The 22109-nt window shown below is 54.9% G+C and overlaps 1 protein-coding gene across 14 annotated transcripts in view; it reads left to right on the top strand.

Annotated features, from left to right (window-relative positions):
• Positions 1–22109, top strand: part of NCOR2 (nuclear receptor corepressor 2) — a 230811-nt gene that overhangs the window by 45626 nt on the left and 163076 nt on the right. For 13 of the 14 annotated variants that reach the window (XM_035341049.1, XM_035341048.1, XM_035341040.1 and 10 more), the window contains exon 2: positions 21358–21569. In XM_035341049.1, the coding sequence (XP_035196940.1) occupies positions 21465–21569 (105 nt within the window). In that variant the 5' untranslated portion in view covers positions 21358–21464. Of the gene's footprint in view, positions 1–1354; positions 1499–21357; positions 21570–22109 lie in introns of those variants that run through there. The other variant, XM_035341036.1, reaches the window with a different exon arrangement.

Raw genomic sequence — 22109 nt, 5'->3', positions numbered from 1 at the left:
CAAACGGGGCCTTTGGGTTTCCCAGGGCTGCTGCCAGGCTTGGAGCCGGGTCGTGAGCGCTGGCAGCGCTATTTCGAGCACTCACAAGTCAGCTAACTGTTTTTGTGGTGGCCTTGGCTCTGCTGTTTTTTAATTTTTCTCTTTATTTGCTATTGTTTCCCTTGCTTATTTTCTAACTTGCAAAACTCGGCAGATTGCAGAGGATCTCCCAGCCCTTGGGGTGAGCGTTACTTGGAGCTGTGGCAATCCCACTCGGAGGTGGACGTGGGGCTGGCGTGCCGGCTGGGGGCTGTGGAGTTGTCCCGGGCAGCTCGGTGTGCTGTCGGAGGCTGAACACTGACTTTGTGATCTTGGGAGCTGCCGCGTGTCCGTCAGCCTCTCTGCTTGTGGAATTGGATGGAATGCAGTCACCAGACCCCTGGACTTCAACGCTCTGAAGTGCCCAACTGGCTCGAATGGTGCCTCGAGTGTTGTCTCCTCCTCCCTTCGAGTCTTGCGTCTGCCTCGGGCTGGCAGGGTGCGTCCATGCTTTTCCCTTGGCCTGCTGTAGGACATGCCCAAGCTGCTTGGGGACGGGGTGCCTGGCATGCGGCTGGCTCTCCGGGGCTCGCTGCAGCTCTCTGGATGCAAGAGGACAGGTGAGGTCTCCCGGTAGTTGCCAAGAAGGCCTTGGGAAGCTGCTGGCTTCCTGCTGCTCCAGAGGTCATGCCCAGAGCCCCACAAACCCCAGCCCTGCTCACACGAGACAGCAGGGGCGGCGTAACGCGCACACGAGCATTACCTTGCTGTCTGACCGCTTTTTCTCGAGCGAGGCGAACCCGAGAGGAGCACCTCACACAGCTTGCTGGAGCGAAAACGTCAGAGAAAACCTACCTGCTGAGCAGCAGCCTCAAACCAGGAGAAACCCAAACACCGCGGGCAGCCCGTGGCGGTCACCACAGCTGCTGCAGGTCCTCCTGGCTGGGATTTCGGCGCGGGACGAGGAGAAGTCACCGAGGGCCTCGCCTTGGATGCGCTCCCGGGTGCGAGGGCAGCGGGAGCAGCCTCTGGCCGTCACCCCCGATCCCGGGACCGGGCACGGCCGTCAGGAAACAGTTAAAGAGGAGAGAGGTTGTCGAGTTGGGTTAGCCATAAGATAGCTCATATTTTAGAGGGTTTCAGAGCTAAGCTATAAAAAGGCCTCGCAGTATTTCAACTCACCCATTGTCTGCTGGAAGCCAGCCAGCGTTGCCATGGCTACGAGGAATTATTACTTGCTGCCAGAGCTGGAGGAAAAGCTCATACTTTTGGCTTCAAAACAGGAGGGGTGGACTTATGTAATCCACTGTGTTTATAGGCTGAGACTGGCAGGAGCATTGAGAAATAATTACAGGCTTTCCATTTCATTTCCAGCTCAGTTTTAAGGCTGTGTGGCCTCTCTCATTTATTTATTTCGGAGCTGCGTCGGTGGCTGCTAACGATGCGGGAGGTTGCGGAGGTGATGCGGGGATGCCGCTAGGTGAGTGCCCCCAGGCTGGCCAGGCTGCTGCTGTTTTGGTGGCGTTTTGTCTGGCGAGCTGAAGCAGGCCGGGGCAGAAAGAAGTTCCTTTGAGAAACCGGGACTTGGCCCTGCGACACGGGAGCTGCCCACGGCACTGGAGGCTGGGAACGCGCTCCTGCGGCTGCCCGGAGGTGGCCGGCCTCTGGCTGGAGGAGAGGAGCTGCGAGGGCTCGCGAGCCTCTGCTGCTCTCAGATGTGGCTGTGTCCCTCAGCCCGTGCTGGCTTGCAGCATGTTTTGGGGGGGGGAGGAGGGGAGGGCAGTGGGCAAGCAGAACGGGGAGAAAAGTTTGTGTTTTCCTTTTTTTTTTTTCTTTTTTTCCCGAGTGCCTTGGTCTTACACATTGCTGTGCCGGCTGGAGACAGATTTGTCGCCGTGATCAAAGCAGTTCTGCTGATGTTTTGTGCTTTTGAGAGGTGAATTGCGAAGTTAGCCTGTAATTAATGTGGGTTTGTTCGTCCCTGGAACAGTCAGCAGACGACGCTGTAATTTGGGTTTGCCTGAAAAGCAGCACGCGGGGTGTTTTGACTTCGGTCAGGCCAGTGGGAGTTTGCAGCTGCTGTTTTTGTGCTGGCTGTTGCAGAAAGGGAATTATTGCCGGTAAACTCTGCCCGCAGAACTTGGAGGTTGGGCGGCTTCGCTGGTTCCAAGCGTCGTGGCTGCGCAGTCCCTGGGGACGATGTCGGTGGCGCGGTGGGAATCCCGTGCCCAGCGGGGATGGCGAGGGGAGCGGGGCTGGGAGACTTGCAGTAGCGGTTTAAAGGCACGTGAAGGCTTCGCTGTGCTGTGACTGCTGTTTCCCCTCATCGCATGGTGACCTGCTAGGGAGTTACGTTCTCGGTCCGTGCTGATTGGGCTGACTTGGTCATCGTGGTGTGGGGTGTGAAAAGGAAATACCTGCACGGCTGTGACAGTCCCCACTAGGGAACGCCGCCGGCTCTGGCCAGCGTGCCCAGCTTGAGGAAAAAAACTGCTATTTGGGTACAATTAGAGTCCCACGTTAACGTGTTTGGGCCCTAACTTGAAACCCAGAGAGGCCGTGGAACTGAGTGATGTCTGTGAGGGGTTGTCAAAGGCACGCTGCAGAAATAAATGGCTTTTCCCAGTGCTTCCTGTGCTTGCTGCGTGTGTTCGGCACTTACAGGCAAAAACTTCAGAGACTGGGGGAGTGCTTCAGGTCGGGAAATGCTCCTTGAAGCAGCAGGCTTGACTCGTGTTATTGGCGACACACGGGTGTGTTATACAAAATAATTCAATAATTTAATGATCCATAATACTCCTCTAGCTCCTACCACAGATGCTGTTGGACTCGAGTTAGATTTGTTGCTGCGAGGTTTGTTTTTTTTTTTTCCCTTCCTCTGGGATTCGTGCCAAGATGAACTGTATGTTCTGTTCTTAACAGTTATGAGTAATGTATGTGTGAATCTATAACATCAGAAATACGAGGGTATAAAATGTGTGAGTGCGCAGAATTCATGCGCCCCGTGTCTGCGGCGCGCTGCGCACACGCGCTGTGTGCGTTCAGGAAGGCTGCACCGCGTGTCTGGGCAGAGCGAAGGGCACGCCTCGCCGTCGCTGCTCACCGCAGAGCCGTGGCTGATGGCTCGCTCCCGGGTACCTGAACCCCAAATGCAGTCGCCAGCTACTGTCCGCGTACGTGATGGCCTTTTGGGAGCAGTCGCACGTTGGAGAGGGCTGGAAGTCCCTCCCCGTGCTTGCAGGGGAAGTTAAGTCTGCCTGGCCAGACAGCAGAGGTGCTTGTGCTGCAGCATCGTGCCTCCTGAGCTGTCCGCAGAGCCGAGGTGTCCCCAAGGCCGTGTGCTGGGGTATCCGTGGGTTTTGTGGGGTTCTGGTCTGCCCCGGCTGTGGGGCACCTTCTGAAGCCACGGTGCTGCCGCGCTGGGGGCTGTGCGAGCGGCGCGCTCCAAGGCTTGTTCTAATGGGATTTTTTTTTTCTTTTTTTAGACTAATAAAATGGACTTTCTCTCATAAATTATTTTTTTTTCTTAATGTGAAAAATGAGAAGGTGGCAAGGAGCCAATTCCCCCGCCTCCCTCTTCCCAGCTCGGATGAGGTCATTGCCTCTCAAAGTTTGTACCACGCATTGTGAGACACGGCTGGAGAAGCAAGAAGTCAACAAACGCCTCTCGGAGCGGCTGGCAGCCCCGGAGCGCTAGCAGAGCTGTAAGCCAGGGTGCTGGGGGGGGCCTGAAGACCCTGGGGACACAAATCTGGGTACGAGGGGACTGCTCCATGCCCCGGCCACTGGTGCTGTGCTGGGGAAACTGGTGCGAGGTGGGAGCTGGGTACGGGTCCGGTTGGTGCGAGGACCCTGCACGTGCGAGGGGCTCGGCGTGCGGAAGGTGGAAGGCGATCGGCAGCCGGTCTGGCACTGCTCGGCTGAGCTCGCTCGTGCGCTGACTTTTTTCCTTGGGAATTTCCTCGGCGCTGTTTTTGAAACCGGGGTTGCGGGAGTTCACGACCCAACGGAGGATCTCTCCGAGACCTTTGTGTCCCCGGCTGGGCGGCTGCGTGGAGAAGTTGTTTATTTTCTTGATCACCATGCGGAGCTGCTCGCAAATTCCTGAGCTATTGTTTTCTCCCTGTCTGTCCCTCCCAGCCCTCCCTCCCCTCCCGCCATCCGGATTCCTCTTTCCTCGGTGGTGGAAGCGGTGCGGGGGCGCCTGGCCTGCGACGTGCTCCTGGGGGCTTCCCGAGGAGCTGCAGCCCCGGAGCGTGGGGTTTCAGACCTTCTGCTCAGGTCGTGGGCTGTGCTACACCTGGGCCGGGTGTAGTTTAAAATGGGGAGGCCGCTGAATTGGCACGGGTCTGAAACAACATTTTCCTAAGTCCCGTAACAAATTAATTACCAATATGGTGTGAAAGCATGCTTGCTGCCTCGTGCCTTTGCCGTGAGTCTCGTTTTGGCCAGCTCGCTGTGCGCTGCAGGGGTGTGTGGTGGTGGGGGAGCTTTATGCATCTGCGGGTTTTGTCTTGGTGCCCCATCACGGCGCTGGGCAGCGATGGGCTGAGTCAGCTCTGTGTGATCCCGCTGGCAGAGCTGGCCCAGAGCGGCATGGGTTGTCAGCGCTGTGGTCCAGAAATCAAATCTTGGCTGCGTCAGGAGGAATGACGGCAGGTGACAGAAGGTGAGCAGGTAGTTGTGAGAAGTGGAGCGCTGCTCGCCTCAGGGATGTGCGCAGTGCCCCAGGAAGCCAGCGCTGCGTTGGTTTGTACCTACAGGTTCTCTCCCCGGTGCTGCCGGGCGCCGTGCGGGGCCTCGGCTGCGAGTCCCACAGGTGGGCAACCGCTTCCACGGGGGTTGCACCGCGTGAGTCTGGTGCGGGGCTGAGAAGGGTAAGGAGTGGGAGGAGCCCGTCGGGATGTCAGCTGCGACCTCGGAGGTTTTTGAGCAGAGAACAAAGATGAGACGGGTGGGTCAGCCGGCGTCTGCGGCGCGCTGGGGAGGTCTGCAAGGAAGGCCTGGGAGATGCTTCCATGCGCTGACACCAGGAAGTTACAGAAGTTTGGTTTTTTAAGGGGAAAACCGGTGGGCAGCTGCTGTGGGTAAAAGTCAGCGCCCGAGGGCCCTGGGCACAGTGGTGTGAGCAGCCCACGAGTCCCATGGGTGTCCCCGATGGGGTGCTGGTCTTCCCTGGCACTCAGGGCAGGACCAAAGACGTGCAGCTGGGAGTTAAGGGCTTGGGATCCAACGTGCTGCTGTGCTTCTAGGCAGAAACTTGAAGGAGGAAGAAATAAATAAAATTGCTGTTCCATCGCAGCTTGTCTGTTCTCTGGAAACCATTTAAGCATCCCATGAATCCATTAATGGCAGCTGCTCCTGTGCTGCTGCACCCCAACGCTGTCTTCTGCTCACGTTCTCTTTGTCTTGACGCTTCTGCTTAGCAGCCTCGTTGATTTTTCCTGTCGAGGCGACACAATCGCTCCTTGTTAGCCTACCTTGCTCTTCCCTCTTTCAAGGAAGGGAAGGAGCAGGGGAACCAGATCTGATAATTCCAGTGAGTAGAACCGTTCCCCTGAGCCCTTTATAAAGAATAAAAAGGCTCTCCTTCTCTCTGCTTCTCTTTGAGTACAAGCACTTTACCCTCTCGGATTCCCTGCAGGCTCCTCATACTGCTAAAATTGAAACATGAAGATGTCTGAGGCAGCAGGAATTACCATCGGTGTTTTGACACCTGGAGGTACAATTTCTATTAGCTTTTATATAAAAACAACACCGGTTTTGCCAACAGAGTTCTCATTAAATAATGCATGAAGACCCCCGCCTCTGACAGTAGGTTATTTTTCTTTCACTTTCTCGGACTCTTGGGTGATGGCTTAATTTTTGTGACCGTTGGGGGAAGGTACGCATACACGCACAGGCAGAAATATATCTGTGGACTGGCTCCTCCCAGGCACAGAGTCAATTATCCTGTTTGCTAATGAACGTGGAGAGATGGGGGGAAGCAAGTTAAGGTTGGTGTGTTCGGAAGGTTTGGTTTCTTTTCTTTATTTTTATTTTTTTTAATAGTCTTCCTGAGACGTTCGATGGTGAACAAGACTTAGGTGTGGCATGAGACGGACCCGCGGAGGAGGCTGCGTGCCCTTGAACGGAGACGGGCGCGGGGTCATCGGAAACCAAAAACGTGGAACTTGTGTTTCTGTGTAGACGACGCTTGGCATCGAGCATATGCTCTGTGCCCGCTTTTGGGGGAAATGAAGTGAAACAGAAGGGCACAGCATGTGGATGTGACTGTTAATAGTTAGAATCAAAGTACAGTTTTGACACTTCTAACCTAATAAGTGGTGCTGCGTGTGAGAGCCTGCTTATTTTCCTTTTCACCACGAGATGCTTTGACAGAGGAGTAAAGTCCCATTTTGACATTTCTGTCATTTTAACTAAAGAGAGAGATTACAGAAAATTGGATTAAGTGAAAATCTTCTTCAGATGTTTGTGGTTTGGGCTGATTTATGGATAGATGTCACTTGAACGTCATTCTGCATTTTTTAAGCATCTGCTTGATGGCTGCTCTAATGCTGTTGCTGCAAATAGTCCACGCAGAGGGAAAGCCGAGCGAGGAGCAGCTCCCCGTGACGGATCTGGGGCTGGTGTGTGGCACCGGGACAGCAAGACCCTGTCCTGCGCACGTTCCCAGCTGCTGCCTGCCAGATCCTGTGATGGCTGCTTGGTTTTCATTGGAATTCTTGGTGTTAAACTCAGGTTACCTTCTGCTGAGAGTCATGCCTTTTTTTTTTTAATAGGCTTTTCTGAGTACTTTTCCCACCCTTGGAGAGAGATGGTTCAGAGCACACACACCTTGTCGTGGGCTTGGCAAATCTCGGCTCGCCCCTTCCCACCACCAGCGATGACGTTCTTGGTTTACGCTCGTGCAAATCTTGGTCTTGGCTGCCTTGCTGCGGGGTCCTTTAGTCACAACGCGTGTGTGTCACTGTTCCTGGAAACAAAACATTCACGAGCATGTGCTGGCTCCCTGACACAGCAGTGACGTGTGACAACGCTTTGTCTGCCTGCTGATATTTCCAAAAGATAGTGCTGGATGTACTTCCACTAAATTAATAGCTTGAGACTCCTTAAACATACGTCCTCCGTGGCTTCATCTATTTAAGTTGTTTAAGTTATTTGGAAGCTGCTGGGGCCTTTTGGAAGCCGCGTGATTCTTGTGGGTGGGGATGTAACCAGCCCTGCAATCAAATCCACCCGCGATGTCGCTGCTGGAGTAGCCCACTGCTGCCTGGTGCGGTGGTCAGCGGGGTGAGACGATGTCTTTGTGCGGATGGTGATGGGAAGCGGGGAAGGCCGCACCTCTAAGTGGTGTTATTTACATGGAGCGTTTCTAATTTCCAGCACAGTTTCAGAAAATGCTTCTGAGCCCACCTCAAAACCACTAGATTGGAGTCCAGGAGGTAGAGGTTTATGGATTTCAGTTGTGGTCTCTGAAAGCTGATTTGCAAGTTCAGTGCTGGTTTGAAGCTTTGTACCTACCCCGGGAGCTCGTAGGGTGGTTTTCTGCTAGCTCCTTGAGCTGCTTCCGCTCGGTGCCAGGCAAGGAGCGAGAGTGAAAAAATTGCCTTTCATCCTCTTCGGGGGTTGGATCTTACACTGTGCCTCTGTCAGGTTTTGCAGTCCTGTGGCAGGAAGCTGCTATCCAGATCTGAGAGGGAGATACAGCGGGGAAGTGCTGTCAGAAGGTAGAGCACATCAAATCCCAGCTCCCGATGGTGCATCGGCTGGTGGTGCTCCACTTCTGCCCTCTGAAGCGAGCCCGGCTGGCTTGATGTGCACCTCTTAGCGCTGCCTTGTTTTTGGGGGGCTTATCAGTGACACCAGAATCGTCGTGCTTTGCTTCCTGCGTCTGTGCTCCCCATCCCATAACCGATGGGGGAGAGGCGCAGCATTCACAGACGCCCCACGGCGTGCGTTGCCCTTGCACTTAAAAGAAGAGGCTTTGATTTTCGTTGCGTGGGTGTTCCGTGCTCTACGAGCGATCCAAAGTGCGGTTCTTAAAAATACCTTCAGTATTATTTTCCGTGATGCGATTATTTGTGGAAGATCACGCTACTGAGGGAAGATACATTTGTAATCCTGCTTAGAGGTTGATCTTATCCTCCCTGAGTAGCTATTGTTACGTAAGGGACAGGGACCCCAGATCCTCTTTTTAAAGCAGTGGACGGGAAATGCCTTCCCCTCGTGCCCTTGTGCCCAGGAGCATCGTTCGGGCTTTGTAATGGTTTAAAGGCTGGTGGTTTTACGTCCAAATCCGAGTGCCCCTCCTAACTCACCTGTAGGTCAGCGTGCCCAAAGGAGCTGCAGCACAGCGGGAGGTGACTTATTTGTCTGGCAGCGTGGATGCTGAGCCAGGCCGTGTTAAACAAGACCTCTCTGCATCTTTCACAGCTGAGAGGTGCCTCCAAAGCAGCGCTGTGTGAGGCTGCGCAGCCCAAATAACGGGAAGGAGCAAGTGGAAGAGTTTAATCGTGGATCCTCCCGGGGAGGTTATGGGGTGGGAGCTCTGGGGGACAGGGCGTGCTGCCGAGCAGGAGGGGCTGAGCTGCTGCTTGGGAGTGGGGCCGAGAACATCTGCAGGAGCTGCCCGCCTCCGTGCTCGTTGTTTGAGCTGCTCAGTAAAGCAGACGAGGAACTGGCAGCGCGCTTCTTGGCGTGGGCCTTGTGATGATGGAGCTGGAGATATTCCCCTTCCTGCTCAGCTGGCCCGTCCTCCTCCCACCCCTCGCAGTCACGTAGCAGCGCCAGGTTGAGCTCAGGTGAGGCATCTGCTCGCTGCCTGCCAGGAAGGCTGGTGGAGCGCGGCAGACCTGAGGCATTTGGTTGCTTTTATTTCCCCCTCCTGAGAAATGCTGCGGGAAGTATCTCAGCGTCAAGAGCTCCATCTAAAGCTGCGATGCTCCTTCTGTCTCTGCCTGCTTTCAGAGCTCGGAGGAGAGAGCACAAGCTGCTCACCTGCGCAGCCAAGAAGTGGAGTCGAGAGCTGCTGCTCCTGGGCACCAACCGTTCTCTGGCTTGGTGGGGCTCTCACCAGCTGCTCTGGCAGCTCCTCCGAGCCGGGCAAGCAGGCGGAGGTGCTCTCCCTTCCCCCTGAGCATCCAGCTCGGGCCATGTTTGCCCCTGCAGGCACCGTAACGCCGGGCTCTGCAGCCTGGAGCCAGTCCCTGAGGTTTGCTGTGGGGCTGTGCTGTAGGCAGCGCTCAGGACCAGCGGTGTCCTTCCTGTACCCAAGGCGATGATGTCCTAGTGGCTGGCAGCAGGCAAGAAGGAAGGAAGAAGAGGGTTGATTTTTATTTTAGCTCTTCAGTGTGGGTGAATCGGTGTTGTCTGTGATGGATCCTCACTGCGACAGGCTCTAAGTGGCAACTCTCGGGGGAAATTAGCCTGCAGCTTTTGACTTTATTAAATATTCTCCAGTGCGATCCCGAAGGACTGCTTCTTAACGTTCTGCGATGTTTCATCTGTATTTTTAGCATCACCTACGTGAAATGTGACCGCGTATAGCCTGTATTTACATCAAGGGCTGCGTAGGAATGGTTGAGAACTGAGAGATGGCATGGGCTGTTCTGCAGATCAGCACCGTGCGGGTGTCTTATAGGCAGGTACAGGAACCTTCGTTGGTGATGTTGTGGGTTATTACCACGTCTGATAGCTCTCTTTGAGCTCTGGCTGATACCGATTGATTTACCTATTCATTAAAACACCTATTTAATGACTGACTGCAGTGATCTTTGTTGAGCATCAGCAGCGGGGCTGCGCTTGGGCTCTGGAAGCAGAAGCTTGGCGCGAAGTGCAGCTCGTTTAACGTGCTAACTTTCAATCTGTCCTGCTCCTGCCTCGCAAGCGACTTTCCGCTCTACGTGGTTAAATGATCTGCCGTGATGAATGGCATATGTTCAGAGAGGTAATGGTGCGGTTTTCCCTGGGAGTTGGAGCTTGTAGGGCTTGGTAATGTTGTGGCGAGGGTGCCGATGGAAACGAACACGTGGGGATTCACTGGCTGTGGGAATGGTCTCGCCCCGTGGAGGGCTGCTGTGAAAACAAACCCCAGGCTTCTTAAGGGCTGGGGGAGAACGCAGATGATCTGGGGGCAAGCTGCAATTTATATTTCTTTCCATGCTATCAAACAACTCAGCGTTCATTCGTGTGTTTGCTTCCAGAATCTGTCTGCAATATTTATCTGTTCGCTTCATCTGCAATATTTATCTGCTCCTGGAGATTTCCTACCAACGGGCAACCAACCGTGCCCTAGGAGATGTGGGAAGAGCGGAGCGGCGCGGGTAGGCTCTGACGGCCTGTGCCTCCTTGTTCAGCCCCCAGCCAGCTGCTCGGCAGCTGTTGTCACTGCTGGGACCACAGGGATTCGAGCTGGGAGCTTCCCTCGCTCACCAAGCGTGAAATCCCCGTGGAGCCAGGAACCCTGGCGCAGCAAGGCAGCAGCAGCGTGCTGGGCTCGGGGGGTACTCTGCAGAGGCCCCGCAGGGTAAACCACCGGGGTGGCTTCCCAGGGTACAGTGTTGCCTACAGTTTGCTTGTTCAGGTGAATTCACGCACTATTTCAGGCCGTGTGTGAGACTTGGGTCCATGGGCACTTGCTTCCAGGAGGACTGAGTCTGCCGAAGGTCAGAGATGCGTAATTTATCTGCCAGCTTTCACTGATCCTCTTCGCATAAACGGGCCTTTTGGAGAGGTAGATTTCCTATAACGTATTGTTCCAATAACCCTACAGGAATAAAGGAGATGATTGCCCAGCCTGGTGCAAGGTGAGCGCAGCAGCCTGGAGCAGCTCAGCACTCCCCGTGGTGGGAGGCGAAGGCACCCGTTGCCCCGCTGGCTCCCTCCAGGGGCACAACTTTGGGTGCTGGTGTCCGGCACACTGATACGTGATGAAGAAAGGGAAGGTTTCTTTGCCCTGACTACTTGAATATTTTTCTTGACTTTTTGTCTGCAAAGTGTGTAACCTTAACCCCGGCCTCAGAATTAAGCATGGTAGGTGCTGCTTAATTGTGTGGGGGGAAAGCAATGAACTCCCTGGTGAGTAAGTTTACCATTGCGCCCTGACCTTGTTAAAACACGTTAACTCAATAAAAGCCCGAGTATTTAAAGACAAGTGACTTCTTCCTACCTGGAGGGGCATAATTAAGCCATTCCACACCCCTTAAACCAGCGCTGTGGGAGGAGGGCAGAAGAGCTCCCTGTCCTGCCTGCATAGGTAAGTGAGCAACTTCCCACTGGGGTCATTTCGGCTCCCCCGAGCAGCACCCAGCAGCTGGGAGGCTGCCAGCAGGCGCTGGGGCAGCCTGGCTGTGATTGCAGAGGAAACCTGGAATTCCCTGACTGCTGGTGAGCGACACCCTGCTTCTGCTGGGCACGCAGCTCTGCCGCATCTTGCATCGGTTGAAATTGTGGTCAAGTGTTTTGCATTAAAACAGACAATTTCCTGGACAAAGCATGCAACAAAACCTAGTGGGGGAAGGTGGGGGTGGTTATGTTCATCCATAAAAATTCCTGCGCAACATAAATTGGAGCGTTACCCCTTCCTTGGGGTTTCCTTGATTAAACATTCCTCGGATGCTTGTGAAGTGCATCTTAGTTTTATCCATGTCCACAGAACAGACCCAAAGCACCTTCACCCCTTGATCTACTTCAGGGATTTGAAGGGAAATGCAGGAGTTTTCTTGAGGGCACGTCTCATTCCGGCCATGCTCCGTCCTGCTCCAAGCCCATGGCTCGGGTACCACCGTGGCAGGCAGCAGCCCCGGTCCTGGTCCTGGCGCAGCCGCTGGCAGCTGGCCCTGCTGCTGGGGCACCAGGGGGACAGGGTGCGGATGTCCCCTCCCCAGGGAGCCTGACAGAGGCCAGCTGGCAGTAGCTGGGGGGGGTGAAAGGGCTCGGAGGCCTTTACGAGCTGCCTCTTGGTTATTTTAAATAGCCGTGCTTTATTGCTGCCTTTGGCTCGGGCGGTGAGGTGGAGCAGGGCTTGATTCCCCTGAGCCCATGGACGAGAGGGGAGCTCACACGGGGCGGTGGGAATGGCCACGGCTGCCTGTGCCCTCCCCGTGCGGAGTCCTCAGCAGGACCGCAGCTGTTTGAAGCTAAAACCACCGTCACTGGCTGCTTCCATGAAAGCACCAGGGCTGCTGCCTGCAGTTGTTTCACGAGCAGCTCAGCCACCCAAGCGAGGGTGATGGAGATTTGGGGATGGAAATCCTCTGTTGTCCCTGTGTAAGCTGTCCTGTGCCAGCCCAGTACCAAGGAAAGCTCATTCTCATACCAGAGACAATTTCAGACGCCGTGGCTTTTCTTGCTGTGGCGGATAACCAGAGTCCATCTTAACTTAAATCTGAGGCCTTCATGCATTGAGGTCACCCCTTGATGAAGGGGAACATCCTGAAGTACCCCTCAGGTGCACTCTGAAAAGTTCATTGTTCTGTAATTGGTTCCTGTAGCTCCATAAAAGCAATATTTGACCTTGGGACTGTGACTGCTGCTGCCTGTGCTGACTTCCCTGGTGCTTTTGCCCTGACCAGTTTTGCCCGAACTCATCGCCTCGCTGCGAGGGCTCCTGCTCGCCCATGAGAGGAGCTCCCAGCTGGCGAGGAGCGCTTTGCGTCAGACGTTTCCCTCGTGGTTTTTCTTCGTTCCTGCCATGTGGCCAAGGGTTGGAGGCTGAGTAACCAGCCGAAACCTCAGCCCCGGGGTAGGTAGGCGTGGGGTGACCGAGGGTACCTGCTTGTGCCTGCGCTGCCTCAGCAGCGAGCTGGGCTGGTGACTCATCCCAGGAGTGACTTGGGTGGCTGAGGGTTTTTTTTTTTAGCAGCAATAGTTGTTAATAATAAATAGCTTTGAGTTCAGCGATTGCAAAACAGGGCAGGCTGATAGCCCAGGGTCTGAAACGGAAATTTCACCAGGAAACGAGGCAAAGTTCTCCCGTCCCTCTGGTACCAGGGGACGGGTGGGCCAAAGGCTTCAGGCCCCGTCCTGCTGGCAGGCGTTGGGTGCGTGCCGTGAGACTGGATTTGAGGTTGTAGGCAGCGGTCACTGACAACGCAACACCCGTTCCCAGACTGATTTCCTGCAACCTGTGAAAAAGCCTTTGTGGGATCATGCTTTTGGTTACCAGGGCAGAAGCCAATTCAGAAACTCAGTTCTTGAATTCTTGGGAGCAAATTTTCCTTCCCTCGAGGCTTTTACCTGCAGTACCGTTGACGAACAATGTGTGTGCGGCCCTAGGAAGCGATGAGAACCATCCCTTGTGAGCAGTCCCTGGTAGGTAGGATAGAGTGAGGTAAAAACTCACATCTCCCATTAAGGAACAGAACAACAGAAGGGAAAGGAATTTCTTCCTTCATGTGCTCGCGTTGCTTTTTGTTTTCAGATAAGCAGCATGGGTAGCCGCAGTTGTTGAAATGCGTTGCCTTTATTATTCTAACCTACAAATAGCTGCAGCAGGTACAGGTTAGAGCTTTTCAGACCTAATGTCTCAGCCTTTCCCTCTGCACAAGCTCCTCTTGCTTAATTTTGTAGCTGAAGCTAGATTTTTCAGAATTTGAGAATATGGGATACCCAAACTTAAATATCTAGGGAAAAGTCATGTCCTGCTCTCTCATGTGAACAAGAGAGTGTAAGAGAGATGAAGTTGTCTGAGTTTGGCCAAAGAAAAGGTTCATTGCCTTTGCTTCCCCTTTACAGGCTCAGTTTCTGAGGCCATTGAGTAAATTTCCAGTGCGTGGTGGTGTCAAGGATTGGGATTTTAAAAGCTTAGCTCCAGTCATGCAACATGTGGCGATCAAAACGATGTTTTCCTTTCCCCCCCCAAGGTTTACTTTTGCAATCTGTATGTTGTGCAAATCCCAGGAGAAATTTCTTAAAGCTCTGCCCAGGAAAGAAAAGCTTGACAATGTGACTCAAAGCAGATCCGTCAGCCTCTCCAGTTCGGGGAGGCTTAGAGCTTCCCAGTGGAAGGGCAGACGCGGGACGTGTCCTGTCTGTGGAGCAGGAGTTGAAGGAGTCCTTGAAAGGCGACTGAAGAGGAGTCTGCAGACTCCCACAGGGCTGCGATCCGCAGCCTCAAAATCATTGCTCCAAGCCTGGGAAAGGGAAATTAAAAAGGTGCCAGCTGGTGGAGCAGGGGGAGAGGAGGAGGAGGAGGAAGAGGAGGTCGCCTTCTCCTGTCCCCCTTCCCTCGCTGCAGGCATCTCGCGAGCTGCTACGCCTTGGATGCAAACAGTGAAGTTTTTTTGGTGCCTCCAGAGAGGCTTTGACTTTCTGTCTAGAAGCTATTAATTACCTAGCCGAGGAAAGCAGAACACATACCCAATTAATGGCTCCCACCACTTAGACCTGTCTCCCCGGCTGCTCTGCTGTGAACTAATGAGCTCCTTTCACTGGGCCACCGGTGAGCCTGAACTCATCGCGTTTCCTGGGGAGAAATGAAAGAAGCAGAAACGCGCGGGAACAAATGGCTGGAATTTGGTCATTAACCTGGGCTGAAAATTGACTCAATCTACTAGTAATTACCCGGGGAGTATTAGGAGAAGGGCCTGGTGGAGGGTTCAGGGCTGGTGTTTGACGGATGAGCACGAGCAATTGAGTTAGCATCACTTAAGCTGCTGTCCGGCGTCCGAGGCGCGGTGACGTGCTGGGTAAGTACGGCTCCTTCACCCCGACCCGGAGTAAAACGGGTCAGTCTGCATCAGCTCCGGCCTCGAGTGGCTCCATTCTTCAGTGGTATTTTATGGCGCAGCTGCACAGCATCTCATATTTTTGAGTACCTTAGTTTACAGGTCATTTAATTTATTTGCAGGCTTTGTTTCAGTTCCCTAGGGTAATTTTGCTCCTTTGCACGTCTTCCTATGGAGGCTTTAAATGGTGCCGTTTGTCACAATAGTTCAGCTCTTACGCTGGCAGCCAGGGCTCTTCAAAGATGCTTGTGTGAAGTTGAGACTCCTGAATCATTAGAGGATCATGAAAGAAAAAGAATAATTTAGAACAAGGAGATGTTTTGTCATCTTTGAAACTGGGAGCGTGCAAAAGGAGAGAGTGTTTAGCAGTGCAATCCTCCTCAAAGAGCTTATCCCAGGGAATCCAGAAAATGAGTTTCCCTTCTTTATGCGGGATGTAAATAATCAGAAATGTCACTCCCGAGCTGCGTAATTTGTTCAACAAAAGAATCTCGAGAAGATGACTCCCCAGGCTTTCATGGTGCGCCCAAGACATCAGAGGACTTGTCTCCGCAGCGATGCGAGCTGAAGTGTTTGAAAACCAAATGAGCAGCAGCATGCGCCGGGCGAAATAAATAAATAAAGCTCACAGGTGCTTCGTAAGCTCCCTCGCATTCTAAAAGCTGTGTTTATCTGGCTAGTCTGGGGCTTAGGTTAGCTCCCGGGAGCTGCGAGTGGATGCAGCGATGATGTGGTGTTGCAGCGAGGGTTGTTAACGCGCTGCTTAATGTGCTTGGAAGCGGGGCTGAAGTGGGCCCGCAGTTACTGTCTCATTATCGCGCGTTGGCAAGGAATTGCATTTTTTTTTTTCCTTGATTTAAAGTTGCTTGCGCGTGTTTATTAAACTGAGATTAGTGCTGCATAACAGTTAGGATATTTAAGCATGTGTTTAACGTAAGGGGGGTGCCGAAGTGGGAAAGACGTGCGGGGTGGTACACGGGAGGGGGGCCACGTGGCTCCCCGTCACCCCCCGGTGTGGGGGCACAGCTCGGGCTGGGGTCTGCTGGAGGGGCAGGGGCTTCAGCACACACCCGCACCCCGTGGTCCTCCTGTCCCAGGGGGGCACCTCTCACTGTGAACTCACCCAGCGTCTGTGGGGTTGGAGCTTTTGGCTGGGTTCCCATCAGAAAATGGGCTTTTTTTTCCAGTGTTTTTTTCCATCCCTGGGGTTTTACTAGGCACTTCTGCTGGTCCCCTCCTGTTGTCCTGCACTCGTTTTCTCATCTCTTTCTGGCTGCCTCTGTCCCATCTGCTCTGGCACTTGACCATCACTCCTCTCCTCTCCTCCTCCAGCCTCCTGCCCGATTTCCCTTTGCAGTCCCAGTGCCCGTGTGCGTGTTTTTAAATTTCCTCTTCAGCCATTTCCATTTGTCTTTGCAGATCATCTTCAACAAAGGCCTCACATGCTCTAATTTGTTTTCTATTTCCAGCCTACACTTAAAATAACTCCTTTGTTTTGTGAATGGCCCGTGCCTGGATCCAAATGCCCCCCTTTTTTTTCTGTGCGGTTTCTTTTTTCTCCCCCTCTGTTCCTCGTCAGTATCTTTAAGGGTTTGAAGGGTCCCCTTTGGGCACGCAGCCTGAAGCTGCCACTCAGTAGCAGCGTGCCGTGGGCGGCACTCGCCATGGAGAAGGGAGCGAAGGGGTTTGCAGGGCCACGGGCGCAGGAGGAGCTCTGCCCCCTGGGGCTGCCAAGCACAAGGAGTTACGGCCCTAGTTCCGGGTGTGCTTTGTGAGCACGAGGCCCGTCCTGTGGCACTGCTCCGAGCGGGGCCTGCCTGGAAAACCTGCCTTGGGAAACGCCGCCGGGAGCGGGCCTGGCAAAATCAAACCCTCCGACCTTGCTCCGCGCGGCCACGGTGCCAAGATTTGCTCGCAAACGCTGGCAGAGGTTATCTCGGGGCAGAGCTAAAGGTGGGTCCTGCGCCCAAAATAGCTCGGAAGGATTGAAAGGAGGTAACACAAGTCCCAGATCCCGCTTTGCTGCTCCGGGCTGTGACAGGGGCAGGGCGGAGAAGTCGCCTTTCGTCGGGGCTTGGAAGCGGTGCATGGAGCCACGGGTGCCGCTCCGGCAAGGAGGAGGCACGGCGGCACACCGAGCACGGCTCCTGAGCTGCTGCCACCCATGTGGCCATAGGACCCGCTGTGCCCGCTCACGAGGGTAACGTCCTGCCATCGTGGTGCTGTGAGCTGTCAGGCTGTGCTGAGCCCCTGCCTCCTGCTCTGCTCCTCCGAGGTGCTGGGAGGTGGCACGCGGGTGAAGGCCCCGACCGCGGGGCTGAAAGGAGCCCCGAGCCCTGCCGGGGAGCTCGGGGCGTGCCTGATCTTTCCTGTTGACCCTGTGCTGCTATTTTAATTTAAAACCTCTGTACCCCGCTGTGATTGAATGCTACTGTGGATTCCTGGGCTGCAGACAGTGACATTGTTTTCTTTGTTATTCTGAATAGAGCCCTAAATTTATGGCAGACGGCCGGCTTCCCTATTGAAAGGCCTTAATAGATACAGTACATACAAATATTTGTGGGTAATGTCAGCTGTCTTCCAAGAAAATTTCATGCACATATTGATTAGACAAATCCATTATCGTTACATTGTGGTGCGTTGCTTAGGCACGTCCTTCAACCCATTTTCATTACGTCTTAATTACTCTTCTGCTTCCACCAGCGCTCTGAGGAAAGCGGGGGTAAATCTCCGGCTGCTTTGGAGCTCTGGTTTTGATCGGGGGATGTGTGGCGCGTGGATGCCGTTACGGGCTGCGGGGCGGCTGCCGGCAGTAAACGGGCCGTTCTGCGGGGCCGCGCACGCGTGCGGGCTGGGGCCTTAGGCATGGCTGGCGGGTCGGGCTGGAGGGGAACGCCGTGGCTTGGTGTTATTGATGCGTTACGAACGAAGGTCTCCTTGAGCTTTGTTTCGAAATGCACGAGTCGACGGGAGGATACGTCCTTTCTGAGCGCGCGTTCGAAGAGGAAAATGGCCGTGTATTTAGCGTCCGAGTACAGAAGAGCTGATTGTTTTCTCCTAAAACTTGCGTCGTTTTATTTGCGGTTAAGCGTTAGCTTTCGTGTCAATGCTCTTCAATGAAAGGTACCCCGGTGAGTGCCAGCAGCACGTCGTTCGCTCCCCCGGGCAGGGGCTGCATCGCGGGGCGGTACTGGCTGGTGCCTTCAGTAAGTTTAAGTTGTCTTCTCTTGTCTTTCTGCTGTCATTTTGTGGGCTACCTTCTAACGTCTTCTGCAGACCGTCATGGTCTGTAGACCACAAGTTGAGTAACGTTACTTGGCGCTCCAGAAACAGAGTAGGCTGTTAATCTTATTTCAGCGTGGCTTTGCGTATTTTTTTTCATGCTTGTTTTGAAGTCGAGCGGTCTGTTCTCACTGGGATCTCTAAAACTGCTATACGCAGGGATGGAGCGCTGCTTTCTGAGGGCTGGGAGTGCCTTGTTCTCACCTCGCACAGACGAAGCCAGGCAGGGTAATTAGGGCGTCTCACCCACGCTCGTAGCGTGGCAGCAGCAAGGCAGGGATCCGGCTGGGAATCCCGCTGTCCCGTGGGAGCGCGGGGCGGCTCGCCGGGCTCACTCTAACTTTGAAGAGCAACAAGTGCGCCGAGCGTTTTTAATTGTTAACAAATCAGCTTTCTTGCAAAGGACTCTTGAATCTTTGCTACTTCTGCATGCTATGGGCAGAATCCGTGTGTGCTGGGCTGGGCAGCCGGCCTGACGCAGACACGCACGGCCCCGTGGCCAAGTGCGGACGAGCGCCTGTCCTGTGGCGAGGGGGTGTTGAAGGCTACGGCAGCGGGGCAGGGTCCTGGGAGGCTCCCAGCCGGGAGGCAAGAAACGGGTTCAGGAGCTCCTGCAGGTTCTCGCCTCGTCCGCAGCTCTGTGCTGTCGTCCTGGGGCTGGATTTGCCAGTAACCTCCTGCTTTCTCCTGTTTCTAATCAGGCTGTAAATCTCCTCGTACCTAGCACCGTAATGGCTAACGCAGGTCTGCGGATAAAACGTTCTCTGATCAGGACTCCAACCAGGGGGGAGAAATACTTTTCCTGTGAGACAACGTCTGTTCCTCATCAAAATCAGTTGAGAGAAGCAGTAACCAAACAGCCCAGCCTTAAAGATTTAAGGAGCCTGGCTGCGCTATTTCTGTTTTATTTCCCATTAATCTGCCCCTATTGTTTGCATTCCTCCCTTACAAACAATTAATTCACGGGTACCGGCTGCTGGGGCTGGCTCCCCTCGAGGACCCGTCCTCCCGGAGCTGGAGGTGCGTGGACAGAGCTCCCCGAGCCGGCCTGCCTGGAGCTGATGAGTGTAAAGATGGCACCGAGGGTCAAAATGGCATTCGTGGGCTCCCACGTCTCCACCCCTTAGAAAGCGCGCTCTTCAATGACTGAGCTCGGTCACTTCCCCGTGCAGCGCGGTGCCCGCTGATCTGCTGGCACGGTCACCGTTCGCTGCTGAGCCGAGAAGTTTGGGGAATGTCTGGAGGGCTTTGATTCTGCTCGCTGCCTGCACAAAGAGAAGCAAAAAGCCTTTAAACTCTTCTGAAGCGTGACAGTGTGTCTTGGCAGTTGGCGCTGCGTCTTAAAGCTGAACTCCTGATCTGAAGAGGGCTTTTTTTAAAAAAAAAAAATAAAAGAAAGAGCCATTGCGTTTCTTCCCCTGCAGACAGCTGCCGTGGTGTGCTCCAGTCCCCCTGGTGAGCTCCGAGCGGGGCACTTGGCTCGGTGCAAGCTGCCAAGGGCTCCGGGTCCCCTCACCTTGGAGCGTGTGTACGGGTGTGTGCGCAAATTAACCCCCAGCTGGCTGCGAGCAAGGGTGCCCGAGCTCGGATCCGTTGTTGGGAAAGTACCTGCAACTTCTGCAGATCCTCGCTGGCTTTTGGTGCTCTCGAGAGCTGCTCGTGCTTCCTTGGCAGCTGCAGGGAGCCTTGCGGCTGGTGACTGGGGGCCACAGCTCGGCCCTGTGCCCACGTTTGCAAGCCCTGGGAGCGTGGTGACCACGGAGGTGAGCGGAGCAGGTGTCCGACCGCCTGCTCGGGGGGATTGTGGCTCGCATCGCATCCTGTTGGACGCGCGAGGGGAAGCGGGGCAGTCAGAGTGGAAGTGGAAGCGCGTCCCCACCGCCTTCTGGGTGTCTCTGAATTCCCCGGCGTGCTCAGGGGCTTTCCTGCCCGGGGGCGGGCAGCACCGAGCCCTGCGAGGCAGCCGTCCTGTTCTGTACCAGGGGCAAACCTCGATAACGCACATGGAGATCAGCCACGTTTCTGCCATCCTTAGGCCTTAAGGGGAATACTTTGAATTATTTTTTTCATATAACTTGAGCCCTCCGTAAGGGGGATTCCTCTGCTTGCGGGGCCCTGCTGGGGCCGTTGCTTTGGTTTGGTTTTGTGTCTGGCTGCCGAGCAGAGCGTGGATGCAGGCGCAGCAGCGAGGCGGTCCTGTGCCTGCTCGTCGCAGATAGCGAGTGGTTTATCAGCACGGGCCGATCTGTGGTCTCGCAGGAAAAAGAAAAAAAGGCTTCCTCTTCTTTTCCTTTCCCACCCCTTTTTGGTTTTTGTACATGCCAACTGCTGGTTCAGTTGAAATTGCGTTGGCTCGGGCTCGCTGCGCGCCCCGGAGAGCGGCGGGGAGAGGCCAGCGGGTAGCTCGCAGCGCCCTAAGCTTTTTCTGCTGCTCCTTGTGTGCTGATGAAAGAGTTTGATACCGCTGCGGAGCTTGCACAAATCTATACTTAATAAGCAGCTCCGCTGGGGAGGAGGCGGTGTGCGCGGCTCTGCGTGAGATGGAGGAGGAGGGAGCGGGGCCGCAGCTCTCCCCGCGCGGGTCCGTCGTGGCAGCATCCTCCGAATCCAGGCAGCCGAGGGAATTTACGCTGGGTGTAATTAACCGTTAATATGAGGACGATGGTTAGTGCCTCCTGAACTGGCAGCACGCAGACGTGCGTTACTTTCTAGTCGAAATCCTGACCGAGCGGAGGCCTGAGACCTCTCCAAACACGCCGCTTGTATCTGTAAAAATCAGCAACTTGTAAACCTCTCCTGGGGGTGAGGGGCGTCCTCCCACCGTGCTGGTTTTCCTGACTGCGTTAGGGCTGCGAAAGGGATTGCGACACACGATAAACCATTGAACACGTGGGCGACGTGTTTGTGAAAATACCTTCTGGGCCACGCTGTCTTCTGTGGCACTTGATCCCAATCAGCAAGGCTGATTCAATATTCGGGTGGCTCCGGAGGCGTGACGCAGCGTGGCCCCGGGGGTTGTGGGGGCTGCTGGGCAGTCCGGTGCCCAGTTAGCTGCTGGGACATCAGGCTTGGCTCCGATGGATGCAGAAACTACCACGGGAAGGAGGGCGTTGTGTCTGCGGATGCCGGGAGGTGTGAGCAGGGAAGGGTGGTGGGGGAGGGACCTTGTGATAGCAGCAGGGAGGGACGCCGTGGGGCAGGAGCAGGGCTGGTGGAGAACCGCGCGTGGTCAGGTCTTGGGGATCACCCGAGGCTCGATGTTCAGCTGCCTTGTAGGACTGTGCTTGACTTGAGTTTTAATCTGCTGCTTCCCTCTTTTTGCTTGCAGTTGTTGCGTGACGTGGAAAGCACACTCATGATGAAGAGGAGCTCTCGGCTCTCCTAATCCTCTGTCGGTGATTTGGAAGCAGCGAACGCCGCGTCTGCTCTTTCGACATGTCTGGATCTACCCAGCCGGTGACACAGAACTGGCGTGCCGCTGAGCCGCGCTACCCCCCGCACGCCATGTCCTACCCGGTGCAGATCGCACGGCCGCACGCGGTAAGCAGGACGCCTTCCTTCACCGCCCACCCATGGGGCAGGGGCTGCGCGCTGTCCCCAGGGCCGGGGCAGTGCTGCAGGTGCACTGGCTCTGATGTGGCTGGTGCAGAGAAATCAGGCCGTTTCCTTGTCTGTGATACGAGATTTCATCCTTCCTCTCTCATGTGATCCTCTTCCTTTCCTCTGCACGGCACTTTTTTAAGCTTTTCTCCTCCTAGCCCTTGCTGCGATGGGCTCTGGCTCATCCCTTCTGAGTGCTGGAGACCATTTATCCCCCCAGGGAGCGTGCTGGGGTGGTGCTGCAGCGCTGGTGAGCGCTGGGGGAGAGGGGAAGCGTGGATCACAGCCCACCTGGAGCTGCAGCACGCTGACTCTGACCTTTTTCAGTGTGACCTTTTTCGCCCTGCACCACGACGGGAGCAGCATCCTCTCCTGGGTGCAGGCTCATCGCTCCCCAGCACGCCCGTCCTTGGCCCTCAGGTCCCCGCGATCTTTTCCATCTTATCTTTCCCTGTGTTTTCCCTCCCTCCCCCTTGACCT

This window comes from Oxyura jamaicensis, chromosome 15 (genome assembly GCF_011077185.1).
Source record: "Oxyura jamaicensis isolate SHBP4307 breed ruddy duck chromosome 15, BPBGC_Ojam_1.0, whole genome shotgun sequence".
NCBI lineage: Eukaryota > Metazoa > Chordata > Aves > Anseriformes > Anatidae > Oxyura > Oxyura jamaicensis.
The sequence above is the reverse complement of the archived record's forward strand: the minus strand, read 5'-3'. Positions and strand labels throughout refer to the sequence as shown.